The sequence below is a fragment of the Colossoma macropomum genome, unplaced genomic scaffold (assembly GCF_904425465.1).
Source record: "Colossoma macropomum unplaced genomic scaffold, Colossoma_macropomum, whole genome shotgun sequence".
Lineage (NCBI taxonomy): Eukaryota > Metazoa > Chordata > Actinopteri > Characiformes > Serrasalmidae > Colossoma > Colossoma macropomum.
In genome coordinates this window covers 10788250-10801959 of record NW_023494806.1, presented here as the reverse complement: position 1 = coordinate 10801959, position 13710 = coordinate 10788250, and the positions used below count along the sequence as shown (strand labels likewise).

Sequence of the window (13710 nt, the reverse complement as noted above, 5' to 3'; positions counted from 1 at the left end):
AAACCTACTTCACTTTTAATGTAAGTCAATGGAACCAGACTTTTTTCCAAGTAATTTTGGGCCGTTTCTTTTGGTCCATTCATCATGAAATTTACACACAATGTAAAGGCCAACAGGCATTTTCAAATGGAGATACGAGGTTTTCTTCCGACAGCAGCGATATGTTGCTCCAATATGTGTACATATCTTTCAGCACTGATGGTGCCCTCACAGATGTGCAAATTACCCATGCCATGGGCACTAATACACCCCTTACCATGACAGACCTTGACCTCTACACTCATAACAATCTGAATGGACTCGGGAGAAATAACGTTCATTATTTCTATATAACAATCTGAAAGGTTGACTCATGTGACCACAAAACATGTTTTTACAATGCTTCAGTCTATTTCAGATAGATAGTCTATTTCAGACATACAGACCGTGGCATGGCGATGTCATGTTGAAATAGGCATAGGCATCCCTGAAAAAGATGGTCACCAGAAGGCATTATATGCTCCAAAATGTGTAGATATCTTTCAGTGTTAACAGTCTCTTTACAGGTGTGCAAGATACCCACCAATTAAATATAGGGTTTAAATGATTTGCACATCATTGCATTCTGTTTTAATTTACATTTATATTTACATATTATATTATATTCTGTTTTTATTTAAATTTATATTTACATTCTGTTTTTATTCACATTTTGCTCAGTGTCCCAACGTTTTGGAAACAGGGTTGTACAGTAAGTTTACATTTACATATAAAAACATTTTTATATAAAAAAATATTACATTTACATATAAAAATATAAAAAATATTTAAAATAAAATTATTAAAAATAAAATATTACATTTACATATAAACAATTAATAATATTTCATTTACATATAAAAACATTTTTTAAACAAAAGTTTTTATTTGCATTTCACATACTTTTTTGGAAAGGAGGTTTGTTGGTTTAGGCTTAATCTGGGTCTGGGAAAATGCCCCCTGATGTTTTATTCAACATTTTAAATATTTTGATAACTAGAAGGTATTAAATGATAGAAAATATCAAATAAAATATATTGTCTTTTTTTTACTTCTAGAATCATCTACAGGTCTCCATCATTCTGGACACATCTTAAATTCCTTTTTATACAGCTTCTGATTAATAGCTTGAAACCTGTTAAATTTTAGGGTAGTAGCATCATATTAGAATCTTTGTAAACATGCATGTACAACAAAATTGGTTTAATATTGAACATTGAATCCAAACTTTTGAACATTAGTGTGTATTAAAAGCAAACGTTAAAAAAGTTCACTGTATAATGGTAGATTTTTACATGAGCCAGTTGATGTAGCAGTTATTCTCTGTGCAGTGATTCTTAGGTCTATATTTCTCCACAAGGCAAAACACATCTCTCATGTTCTGGATTTAAAAATCTGCACAGCAACAATGCCCACAGTTTTGTATTGAGGTGTATTTGATTGTCTTCTTCACATCAGAGATGTTTTGGCCCGAAGGCTGTTTATGCCTACTGGTGTCTAAAGACACGGTGGCACGGTTACTACGCCCACCCATTCTACCCACATAGAGTCACGGGGCCAACACTGATGAGAGTGTATAATTAGAGTGAATCACTGCTGGCCCTCGAGGAAATCTGGATTTTGCTGTTTCTCTTTTCCCACCATTTTATCAGCTAAAGGAAAAATGGAACAAAGATAAACTGAGATGTGTGGATAATCTGTTCATATTAATACGCATCAACATGCGCAAAAAAGCAAAACACTGCTGGTGATTTTTTGGGCACCAATGAATAATTTGCCCTCAACAGCCAAAATCAACCATGCCATGCAAAGCGTAATGCTCATCCCATGGTGCCTATGCCGTAGGCCAACGATACTGCCCGCCTCACACTGTGGCTTTCTGAATGCATGACTGGTCAGATCTGCCCTGGCAGCATTTGCACTTCAAACAATGCAGGCCAGGTGCAGATCAAGAATCCATGCGCTCCAGGCTGGACTGTTTGGCTCCGAGACACTGGCTCATCAGAGGGGTTTCAAACGAAACGGATGAAAGCATGGACGCTCCAAAAAGACGTGAACGGTCACGCTTTCTCTGCATCCAAGTTCTTCCACTAACCACTGAAGAAAAAAGAAATGTCATTCCATGGTTGAAATGTTACTGTGCATACTTTCTGTGGTGAAATGTGATGGAGAAATCCTGCTATGCTGCCTGAGAGAAAGAGAGAAAAAAAAAACTGTACCACCCTATGAAGACAGAAATATGCTCACACTGTTGTATCATTGTATCACAAGTATTTCAAAATGCACTTTATTCTACAGGCTTACTAAAAGGATTCCTCATCAATTGGCCACTTAACCCAAGGTCAATGAATGTAACTAATAAATGACTTTCAAGCATTATGTTAATGCTTATCAGACGCATTTTATTACTGTAAAATAAAGTGCAATCTGGTTTCAGTTCACCCCTTTGTCAAAATGAGTGTCCACTAGATGGGATGGGGGTCTAATTGGGCGAATCAGCCACACGGAGGCCCAAATCCGGTTCTAAGTCTATAAAGGACGGTGCTGGCCAAGGTCAACTGTCATGTCATTCATTTTGCATTTCCTTTTTCGGTTCCATGTACTGCATGTCCTCTGGTTGAAGTCACTTCCCCACCTCCTTGGTATTATCAAACTCCCCCCTCTTATGAGCTCTCATACCCCTCCTTTGCCCTCCCAGCCATTATACTCATCCCCCTGGGTATAATGCAAAGGGACCGTGTTGAGTTTGGATTTCGATTACTTCTTGATTGGTTTTTCATTTTTTTTCTTCCATGAAACAGTCGAACCACTCCTACCTTTCAAAACACAAAAAAAGAGAAAAAAGCTGCTTCTTTCTGTCTTGATTGCTTTCATTTTGCTCATTTCCTTTGCTAATGCTTTTTGCTTTCCATTACAAAGAAGTAAGAACTGGAGATGGCTCTAATTTTTTTTATCACGCCATCCTCAGTAGTCCTCTCCCCCTCTAGAGTTTCAGGATTGTATAAGTACATATGAGTAGACTTTTGTAAGTATCTCTCTCTGCATAGTGCTTGCCAGTGTCCTTTTTGCTCTGTAGAACCCTGAGGGTGCATGAAAGCACTATTGTGACTCAAAGCCAGGACGGAGATGCAGAGTGAACAGTAGATGATTACAGCTGACGGCATTAAAAAAAAAAAATGTCCTCAGCCAAAGTTGATTGTAAATATATAGACACAGAGCATGAATAGTCTTAGGAGTAGCATGATAGTGGTAGTAGTAGTTTGGTGGGTGGTGATGACTGGAGACTTAAACCAAGCACACTCCTCCAGAGAACGCAAATAATTGTTCTACATAATACTGTATATTTATTTTAGGATAGGAAAAGTGGTAGAGCAGAGCCCGACCCCAAAAAGAAAGCCTCTTTTAGGTCCATCAGTACCAACCTGGCCTCCAACATCAAGAGACGTAGGTCCTCCAAAGACACGGTAAGGAGATGAAGAATATGACACCCTGCCCTGTACTTCTCTCTCACTTCTATCTCTCTTGCTCTCTCCCCTCTCTTCCTCCTTCTCCTCGAGCCTGCCCTGTTTTCCTCTCGCTCTTGTCCACTCTCTCTCTCCCTCTCTCCTGTCACCTCATCTCTCCTCGCGAAACGACGTCTCATCTCAGACTATCTTCACCCTCACACATGGAGTTGCGGTCATGGCCACATGTCTGTCAGTCAGCTCATCAGTGCTCCATCCAGACATCTGTTGGGAAAGCCCAATCAGGGACGTAGCCGCTAGCTGTAGGGAGCATGCCAATGAGGGCTGTGGGTTAGGGCTGTGGATGGGTTTGAGGGGTGGGTGTTAGGTGGGTGCAAAAGGGGGCAAAGTAGTCTCTCCCTTAACGCCTTGTGCTGGACTTTCTCCCGTGCCTAACCTGGATGGGACTTTAATTTTGACGCTCTTACATTTTTTATTTTCTTCTTTCTTTATATGTGTGCGTTGTCTTCCCCTTCACTGCTCAGTCTCGTTATTTTTTTGTTTTTTCACTTCCTTGTCCCATTTTATGTGGTTGGTGTCACACACAAAGTCACTTTTCTTGTACGCCTCACACTCAGTGCACGGTTAATGAGCTAAAAAAATATATATAACATTAAAGCAAAAGAGATATAAAAACAGGCAAGGCTAAAATAACCTTGGTTATTCCCTCAGCAGGCCCTGTTCCATTATGGTCTCTCACTTTATTTTTAACCTTCAAACGTTTCCTTTGCAGTGCCATCAACTCAAGTACGTCTTCCTTATCATTTCCAGGAAAGGTTCTGCAGATGACTGCCGTGGTCTGGTGCTGATACATTGTTGAATGCTATGAATGCTATGAATGCTCGTACTCCCTGTAGGACCCGCTGGCGCCTGCACCTGCCCACAGTCTTTTATCCTCCCACAGGTTCAGCCAGTGCCAGCTTGCACATGAAAGAGCATCAGGCTCTGGGGACTCAACACAAACAATCCTGAAAGCGACTATTTTTAATACAAGCAAATGTATTATTGCATTACCCTGTTCCCTTTCAGGTGACATGCTCTTGAGTTTTCAGGGGTTTTTTTTTTTCTGTTTCGCCCTAAATCATTCACATGTGAAATGATACCAGTCTTACTTTTGCCATTAAGACATCTGACATACCCTAGAACCGAAAAGTCCTGCTCCTTCAGCTGACTCCTTCTGAAACGTCCCAAATCATTTGTATCTGAGAGTAGAATTCAGTTAGTCAGTTAAGAAGATCCACTTCTCCCAGTGTAGATACAAGAAGCTGGAGATACAAGGCAGATAACAAGCCAGGAGAGCGCTTTTTTATTTTGTTTATCCTCACAGCATTTAATATATCCTGTCACATCTGGACAGGCTTTTTTTTCCCCCATTTTGGCCAGAAATACAAGACACAGACTTACACAGGTGACACAAATGTGGCATTTAGAACAGAGCTCCACAGACAAACTGCCTCTTTGAACTGACGTTTACCCATCTCAGTCCTAATCATCCTTTTCTTTTATATCAGTGTGTTTTTTATAAATGGATTTCAATGGAGTTTTAAATGTCAGTGTCTACGCCACATGCCACACTGCCTTCTCTCTTCCTCTACCAGCATGACTCCTGTGGTTGTTGTAGAGTTAGACCTCTCCTGCTGTTCGCCTGTCTGTAGGCAGGGGGCGCTGTAGGCTATGATTCGGAATGCTCATGCTACCCACAAACCCTGTTGTTGTCAGTGAGGCCAACCCAAGCCAGGTCACCTTGCCCAAATTTGGAAAGAGTGATACACTGAGCAGCCATTAAATTAGAGACACAGACAAGCAGAAATGAATTAGGCACGTTCTTACATTGTCGAGACAGAGATATAAACTTTGTGGGGCTATTTAAAGTATATCAAAATAATAATCTGAACTGATATTATGTTCATCTTTAATTGGCCTTCAGCGAGATCTGAAGCGTGCAGTGGAGCGTATTGGAATTTCAGGGCTCAGCTCTGCGCGGGCTGTGGCCCTCATATGTCATTAGGACAGTTACTATGGTGATAATACTTCTAGGTCAGGTAAATTATTAGCCACAGGCAGAGAGACTCTAGCACTGGCGTTTATGTCATTAGGGCTTTCTCCGAGACGTTTCCGGCCCAAGATGTATGGGCTCCATTAATGAGCCCCCCCGTTCAATTTTAGATCGCTACTGTACATGAAAGCCGGCTAACGATGAAGAGTGTGGCTGCAGCGAAGCTTGAAGACGAGCTTGTGCAATGAATCAGTGACCCTGCACTCTGTTGATTAGACTGCAAAGTCCAGAAGGCTTTGCACATTTAAAGTCTAGTCAGTATAATTCAGTGGCAGATACAGCCTACAGTGGATGGGGGGATTTGCCTCACTCATAACAATGGAATAGTCAATGTAATGCAACATGAAATGCTTGTTTTACTTGTGTTGATAGGGGAAAAAATTATTATTCCTGTTGTTTTTTTCTTTTTGTTTGTGTTCCTCTTCGTCTGTAGCCATATCCCACGGACATTACCGGCCAGCTCAACCTATCAGACCCCTCTGTGAGCACAGTGGTGTGAAGGCAAACGAGGGAGCGAGAAAGAGAGGTAGAGTGAGAGAGAGAATGACAGAGCGAGACTTTGTGGACTAGAAACGGAGGAGATGGTTGGGAGGGGTTGATTGACTTTGAGCCAAGCACGCTGATCCCTAGCTGCTGCTGCTGCTGCCCCGCCATCTGAGCCGACGACATGTTCATTTGAACAAAAAAGAAAAAAAAACAGTGAAATCCATCACACACTCCCCTCCCCCTAAGGCCTCTGTGAAACATGCGCTGGACATAAACATGTCACATGGACAAGACCGTGCCAAAAAAAAAGAACTGCACTGCCACATTAGACCCTCAACCATAAACAAACACCTAGACCATCCACTTCATTTTTGTATGCTTTACACATACACTCAATTTTAAATCTGGAGCATGTATACATGTTCATAGCTCAAGCAAATTTATCACACTGCATTCATATTACACAAAATATAGGTTTCCCCCTTATCATACATTTGTTCATTATGCGGTAATGTTTGTCTTTCTACCTCCACTTATTCTCACACACTTAAGATATATGTAGCTATTTTGAGCACTGACTTTTGCTAATGTTTCATTTGTGAAAACATTTTGTTATTGCACATATAGAGTGTATCTCTGATTGTTATTTGTATTATTAGACTAGGCAATAGTTAAATAGATCATGCAGAGTAGATCAAGCAGCACTGTAAATAATGCTGTAGGTGCAATAGAGTTTGGCACATTTTTGGGTCCATGTTGCACTTTGCTGTATCCCGCAGTGTTCGACATATAGATCTCTCTCTTCTCTCCACTGCCTTCTCCGAAGTGTGGTCTGGATCACTTTAGACGACAATACTGTGTGGACTCTTGATTAATTTTTTTGTTTGTTTTCTTTTTTCTTTTTTTTTGTATCTACTTTTTCATAAACTCCAATCTTTCTAATGATAATGGTAACGCGCTGATCTACGAGTATGATGGGGTCTTTTTGGGAAACCAAGTGTGAAATGTAGCAGAACTCCTACTCCTTTTTATTTTTTAATCGAACTATTGAGCATTGTGACTCAAACCAATGAAAGGAACCCTAACAGACAAAAACGTGGCGTAGATATAATGATACAGCTATTATTACAGGTTGTTTTAAGCGGCTCTTTTTGTTTTTCATATTTTTTCCTGCTTGAAATTTCCTGTAATGATTTCAGTATCATTATCTGAAGTCGGTAGCATGCCTCCTTCTGCTACCAGTAGGGTACTTTTCATTCATTTCAGATGTATTATGATATGTAATCAGTATTGTATTATCTTTGTAAGTTATACATATATATATATATAATATGGTGACGTTACACCTGTGTATATTTCCCTCGTTCTCTGTTATCAGCTTGTGCTCTCTCTCTGGGCTAGCTAAATGGTCACATGCAAAAACGAGATCATATGCATTGTCAAAATGGTCTTTTTCCGTGGCTTGTAACAGTGCACTGATGAATGATAGTATCAAGTATTAGAACACTGTATCGCACTTTTGTCTTAAAACAATCAGTCTGAGGGCTTTGCTAAGCGATGTGTGAAATTACGAATGTGACCTATGATCCTGTTACATAAGTTATGGAATTATTTTCTAAGCCGAAAATATTAAATGGAGCAAATATTTTTTAGACAGTGTCTGATAGAGATTGTTATAAGTGGATTCTTTGTACGTTCTCAATTGTGATGGCTCTTTGGTTTGCGAAGTTTTGACTGTGAACATTAAATCCACAAGTGAAATTCTTGTAATGCTTTAAGCATTTGAGTATAGTATTTAACTGTGGCTCAGTGAAAATGAACTATGGCCTAAACAGACAAAGATGTTTTCATAATGTTCAAGTAATAGTTTATCACGTAATGATAGGAAGTATATTTATTGTGACGATAGCTAGGATACTGGGAAGTCTTTCACCAGGGTGCTTCTGGGAGTTGTTGTCTATGTGTGAAAAGTGCAAACGCAGTGCTCAAGGTCATCTAAGGAAGACAGATGTTCATGTAATTAGGGACAGACCTTGGACAAACATAACCATGTAACCTGCCTGATCCACTGTTGTACACAAATGTTGTGATTTTTTTTTCTGTAAGGCTTCAAAGATATTTTAATATAGTCAAATTGAGTTCTCATTAAGTTTTCTACCACCAAATGTGCTTTTAAAGGTCATTCCTATTCTGAGTTGAAAGAAAAATGAAGATATATGTTGAAAATGTATAAATCTATACTCTTATGTGCCAATAAAATATATCAGACTGAAAAAATAGAAACTGACCTGTGAATTATGCATAGTTCTTGTAGGATGATGTTGCAGCTCACTGGTTCACTGTTCCCTGAGATTTGATGAGGGACTAGTTTCAGTGCGTGTGAATCAATATTATATTTAATTCATGTTGTGGTTCTTTTGAAACTACTGGAAGTTTTATGCCGGAGGCGAGTGGAGCAGTACTTTCAGAACGTTAGGTAAACAGGAGAGTAGGATTTACAGCAAAGTCAAATGCAAAAGTCAGTTGGCAATAATATGCGAGTGGGCTGCTGGAGCTGACCTTTAGCACATGAAGTGGTTTATGCATATTCAGTGTCTGAATGTTACAAACTCTGGGCTGAATAAATTGCAGAACCAATTGTGTTTGCAGTATCTGGCTGTTTTATTTAAATTGCGTATTGACCTCTGTGTCTGCGTACTTGAAGATGAATATTCGGTTCATATTAACCCAAGAATGCATGACCCCAAGAAACCTACACAAATGCATAAAGGGGGTCAAAATTACCCATTTTCTTCAAAGAAAAGGTCCAAACATTTTAGCTATAGTAGTCTTCTAGCTAGCTGATTCAGAATATCGGAATACCTATGTTTGAAAATCTGTCATATATTTTCAGAGTTAAAAAAATACAGTATTTGTAGACAAAACTCACACTGAAAAATCACATGAACAGTAGGTCATTGCTTGCAGCAAATTCACAGTTGAATATTGGCTATGATGTCTGAAGCAAATTCTGAACTGCAGTTTATATGGGACAAAATAATACAATCATTTATATTGCATATCAAGCAATTAAATGTTTGTAGAAAATGACAATAATATGACAGTAAAAAACATCAATTTAGGACATAATCATGTAGTAAATGACCCTTTTACTAGACTAGTTGTCATGTAGAAATATCTTTTGAAATTGACAGTGTCATGACTATTTTTGATTAATCCATGAAACATCAAAGAATGAAATATTCTTATTGATCAAAAAATATATAGCCCAAATTCCCTAGGAAATTAAAAGGGTATGTTTGATCCCTTAGAGACTTATAGACTTATAAACTGATACAAAAATGTTATTTTTTCAGAATCTGATTAAGAAATATGGAAATTTCATTCATGAGGCTCACAAACAAGTTTTTGAAGAATACGTGAAATACTGTTACACCGTTGGGTCCATTCAACCTACTTTATGCAGTCTAGGGTTAAAAAGTGCTTCTAGGGTTAGAAAAGATTTTACTCATTTCATCAGCAAGTACAAACACAGTAAGTAAGATGGATCTAACCACTGTAGAAATGATGAAAACCTCATCTAATTTTAGACTGCTTTGGAGTAGTTTAGAACAAGAGGTCAGAATGCTATTTGTTTAGCTGTCACAACCCATAAAGTATTGATCTGAGTAAAACGCAAAATAACTGACTAAATCTATCTCAATCTTTCATCTATTAATATAGAGGGAAATGACATATTCAGTTCTCAAAAAGGCCACTGTTTTTTATGTCCAGACAAACCATTTGAAATGCAAATAAGAAACTTGAGAGGCCAGTGTGTTTGAAAGTATGATTTGCACTTACTTTGTCTCGCACAGTCATTTGAGTAAACTATTTAACTGTGGCCAACTTTGGTCTCTGTATGTATGATTTGCACCTACTTTGCTCAGTCATATACTGTTTAGGTGCCAGATGTTTGTAATGGCAGACAATCAAATAATCAACATCTTTCATAAGACAGACAAGGTCACTGTCAGGCAGAACTAAGGAGCCAATGAGTTGCAGCAAAGCAAACAGAGGGGTGGAGTTGGAGTGGGCCTATTTGCTTTGAATAGTCCAAACATCCGAGACCTTGGGTCAGAGACTGGACATAACCTGTGACGCCTCCCTATGCTGCAGACCAGCGAAAGAAACGTGCACCTGCTCCATCTCTACAGGATCAAGCTCACTCTCTACGTGCCACTGGCAGGAAGCAGTACTGAGGTAGGGTTTTCCTGTTTGCACCAATTTGCACCTTTTTGCAGTGGTGACCAAACCTCATCCTGGAGATCTTCCTTGCTGTAGGTTTTACCTCCAACCCAAACCTAATCAGGCACTTCTGAAGGCAGAAATTAGGTGGATCAGTTGGGGTTGATTAAGAAGCTGAAGTTCTGAGGTTCTTATTTAAATTTTCTGTTCTGCCTTACACTGAAAATAAATTATTGTAATACAACTGCTGCACCATTTAAGTTGGAATGGAAAATTCAAATAAGAACCCAACGTCAGCTTTTTGGGTGTATTAGAATTGCAACTAAAGTCTGCAGGTAGGTTGATCTCTAGGAGCAGCGTTGGTGAACACTGCTGTAAAGTAAGTTGGTTGCATCTAACCATGATACCAACAACCTAATCAATTTCTGGACTGTAGTCAAGGGGGTACTGAGAACAAACGGCCATAGTGCTATCTGTTTATATTGAACAAGTTTCTCTGCAGATGGTTGAAGCTGAGGAGTAAATTTGCATTGTGAAATGACCAGCCCTGTAGCAATATGGCAGAGTGACTCACTGTTCAGGTTGTCTAAGTGACACTCGAGTGGACCTGAGCTGTTTCTCAGGCAACGCCTGCACTGACAGCCTCAGGGTGAGAACAAGAAGAACAGTGAACCGCAAATATGAAACTTGGCAGATGGTTAGTTCTGCTGGCCTTTCACACCAATTAAAACAGTTTTGGCCACTAACTAGACAGCAGTTGTTGCTGTGTATATACAATATGTTGACAAGTTATCAGGTACACTTAGTAAAAAGGTGCACTTTGTAGGTTTGCAATTACTGACTGTTGCTCATCTGTTGCTGTGCAATGTCATCCACCCTCTAACCAATACAGTATTGGAACAGGAGCAGCACAGAACTACCACTTGTGTGGTAGACCATTTTCAGCACAGAAGTGGCACTGACTGGCATGTGTTGCATGCATGTGGTACAAGAGTATCAGGCACAGAATTAAGACTATATACTGTGGCCCCAAAAAGTATTTGGACATTTGTTTTATACTGCAAAATGTATTGCGGTCCTTGTGTTATGCAGTTAAGTGCCATTTATTTTAAATAGACTATATTATCCAATATTTTTTCACAAAGTGGCTGTTTTGATTCAGAACTGTTGTCGCTTGAACAATATCTTTGTAGGCTTCTACAGGTTTGCTTCCAAATGCCTTTGTACATTTCTAAGTTTATGATCCCATCAGTAAACACCAAAGCTTACCAACACCATTGTAAGAGAAGCAGCACCAGACTCTGGCATCATCTCCAGACTTGCTCCACAAACAGTCAGTGGTTAAAGTGTTCCAGTACTTTTTGGGACCACTGTATGTCAATCAAACAATTATTCCATATCTTTTTTCTAGAGCGTACTTTTCCCACACAATTTCTGTCCATCAGCTTCTAGTTCTTCATCAGTGGACCACTGTTCGGTTGGATATTTTTGGTTGGTGGACTATCCTCAACCCAGTAGTTGCCACTACCATGTTAGTATCTGTGCTTTGTTGAAAATGGCCCACGACCCAAATAATTTCAGGTCAGTGGTGGTCCTACAGCGGTCCATTTCCATACATGACACACTGTACCGCCACAGATGGGCTACAGTCAGTAATTGTAAACCTACAAAATGCACCTATATTATAGATGTTTCTGATAAAATGGGCAGTGAGGGTGACTACAAGGACCCATTAAACTGTCTCCATGTACATCATGCACAGTGTGTATGTTGTGTAAAAATATAGCACAGTGCTGATGCATTTTTTAACGTCATCTCTTATTATAGTTTGGCAGGTATTGCTCTCATAATTGGAAGCTCACCTGCCATCCTGTCCCTGTTTCTCTACAAATCAGCTTCATCTGTCTCCGAAAACCTGCAGTATGTGCGAAGCAGAAAGTGCAGCTCACACTGAAGGTGTCTCCATCATCAAACTACCTCATCCCTCCGAGCCCCTGCCAAAACGATGGCTATGGAAATGCAAACATGTCCGTGGCCTGATCTGCCAGAGTGGACCTCATCTGGACAAGCAGCGCCTCCTGCTGGTGGGCCTGGTGCTGGTGGCTCTGTGCGGCATGGTCCTGCTTCTGTTATGGAACTATCAGTGCTTCATAGTCACGCAAGTGTGCCAGGACCAGGAGAACAGCTTCGTCCACTTTGCCACCGAAGAGGAGGGGCCTTCTTCACATGAACAAGCTTGAGGGAAGGCCAGCTGTTCATGAAAAGACTCATTTCAAACAGGGTCAGAGAGACAGAGAGAGAGAGAGAGAGAGAGAGAGAGAGAGAGAGGCAGAGAGAGACAGAGAGAGGGAGCTTTTCATCAAACAATCAAGGCAACTGAGGGGTCTGTGTGGAATCCTATTCACTACTTAATTTAAATGACCCACTGACCCGAATGACGTTGATTGTTTGAAAATACATGCACATGTTATATATGTGAACTACATTTCAAATACACTGTGTTACATTTTTAAATGCATTCCAAGCACAAAAATACATTTTAAAAAAGTTTTTTGACATTTTCATGTGTTGCACAATATTTTTGATCAATACATAATACATATATTTTGCCATATTTGTAGCTACTGAAAAAAAAAAATCAAATTTGGGCAATTTTCTTTTACCCCAAATGTAGCTGATCAACCAAGACATGTTTGGTGATTGAAATTGGCATTTGTTTAGTTTTACACCATAATAGAAGATGTTGTATACATATTTTTGGGTGACACAGACTATTATAGTAGCCTCACGGCTTTAATGTAAAGCTAAAGAAGTGAACATCTGATAAACATGTCCTGGTCAATTGTCTATATTTGCCATAAGTGGAAAAATGTGCAAATTTGATTTTTTTGGTGCACCATTCCTTTCACCAACAGAAGAAGGAGTACCTTCTCAAATGTCCATCTAAGGTAATTTTACCCTGTTTTTCTGCAATGTGTTAATTCAAAGATGCGCTAAAACAGTAGGTGACAATAAGTCAGACCACATCCTGCATGGTTGAGACACAGGAAATGACAAGTTTCAAACTTGTCATTAAAAAAAACATATGTTGCCTCAAACACCAGCATGCATGTAGTTAATGATAGTATTGACTAAACTGGTGTGAACAATGAGTGCCTGGGTATGATTAGAGAACATGTTGAGATGTGGCTTATTTTTTTAAGAACTTAGCCTGAAGCATATTAAACTTCAAAAGATGCCTTTCATAAATGGCAGCAAGCAAATAAGGATATAATGTAAACCCACTGAGTAGCGTGCTACGAAGTGAGCATACAATCCATTATTTGCTTTTTTGTTATTGTCTCCATTACATCACTCAATAATCAAATCATTTCATTCTCAAGTTTTATATTCCACAGGTGGTGTTTACAGGCTTCTAGC

The 13710-nt window shown here is 39.4% G+C and overlaps 1 protein-coding gene across 5 annotated transcripts in view; it reads left to right on the top strand.

Moving 5' to 3' along the window:
- The window catches only part of grin1b (glutamate receptor, ionotropic, N-methyl D-aspartate 1b), a 31432-nt gene extending 22727 nt beyond the window's left edge, over positions 1-8705 (top strand). For 2 of the 5 annotated variants that reach the window (XM_036598431.1, XM_036598429.1), the window contains one exon: positions 6011-8705. In XM_036598431.1, the coding sequence (XP_036454324.1) occupies positions 6011-6076 (66 nt within the window). In that variant the 3' untranslated portion in view covers positions 6077-8705. Of the gene's footprint in view, positions 1-3371; positions 3820-6010 lie in introns of those variants that run through there. The other 3 variants (XM_036598427.1, XM_036598430.1, XM_036598432.1) reach the window with 2 other exon arrangements.
- Positions 8706-13710: the final 5005 nt, after the last annotated feature.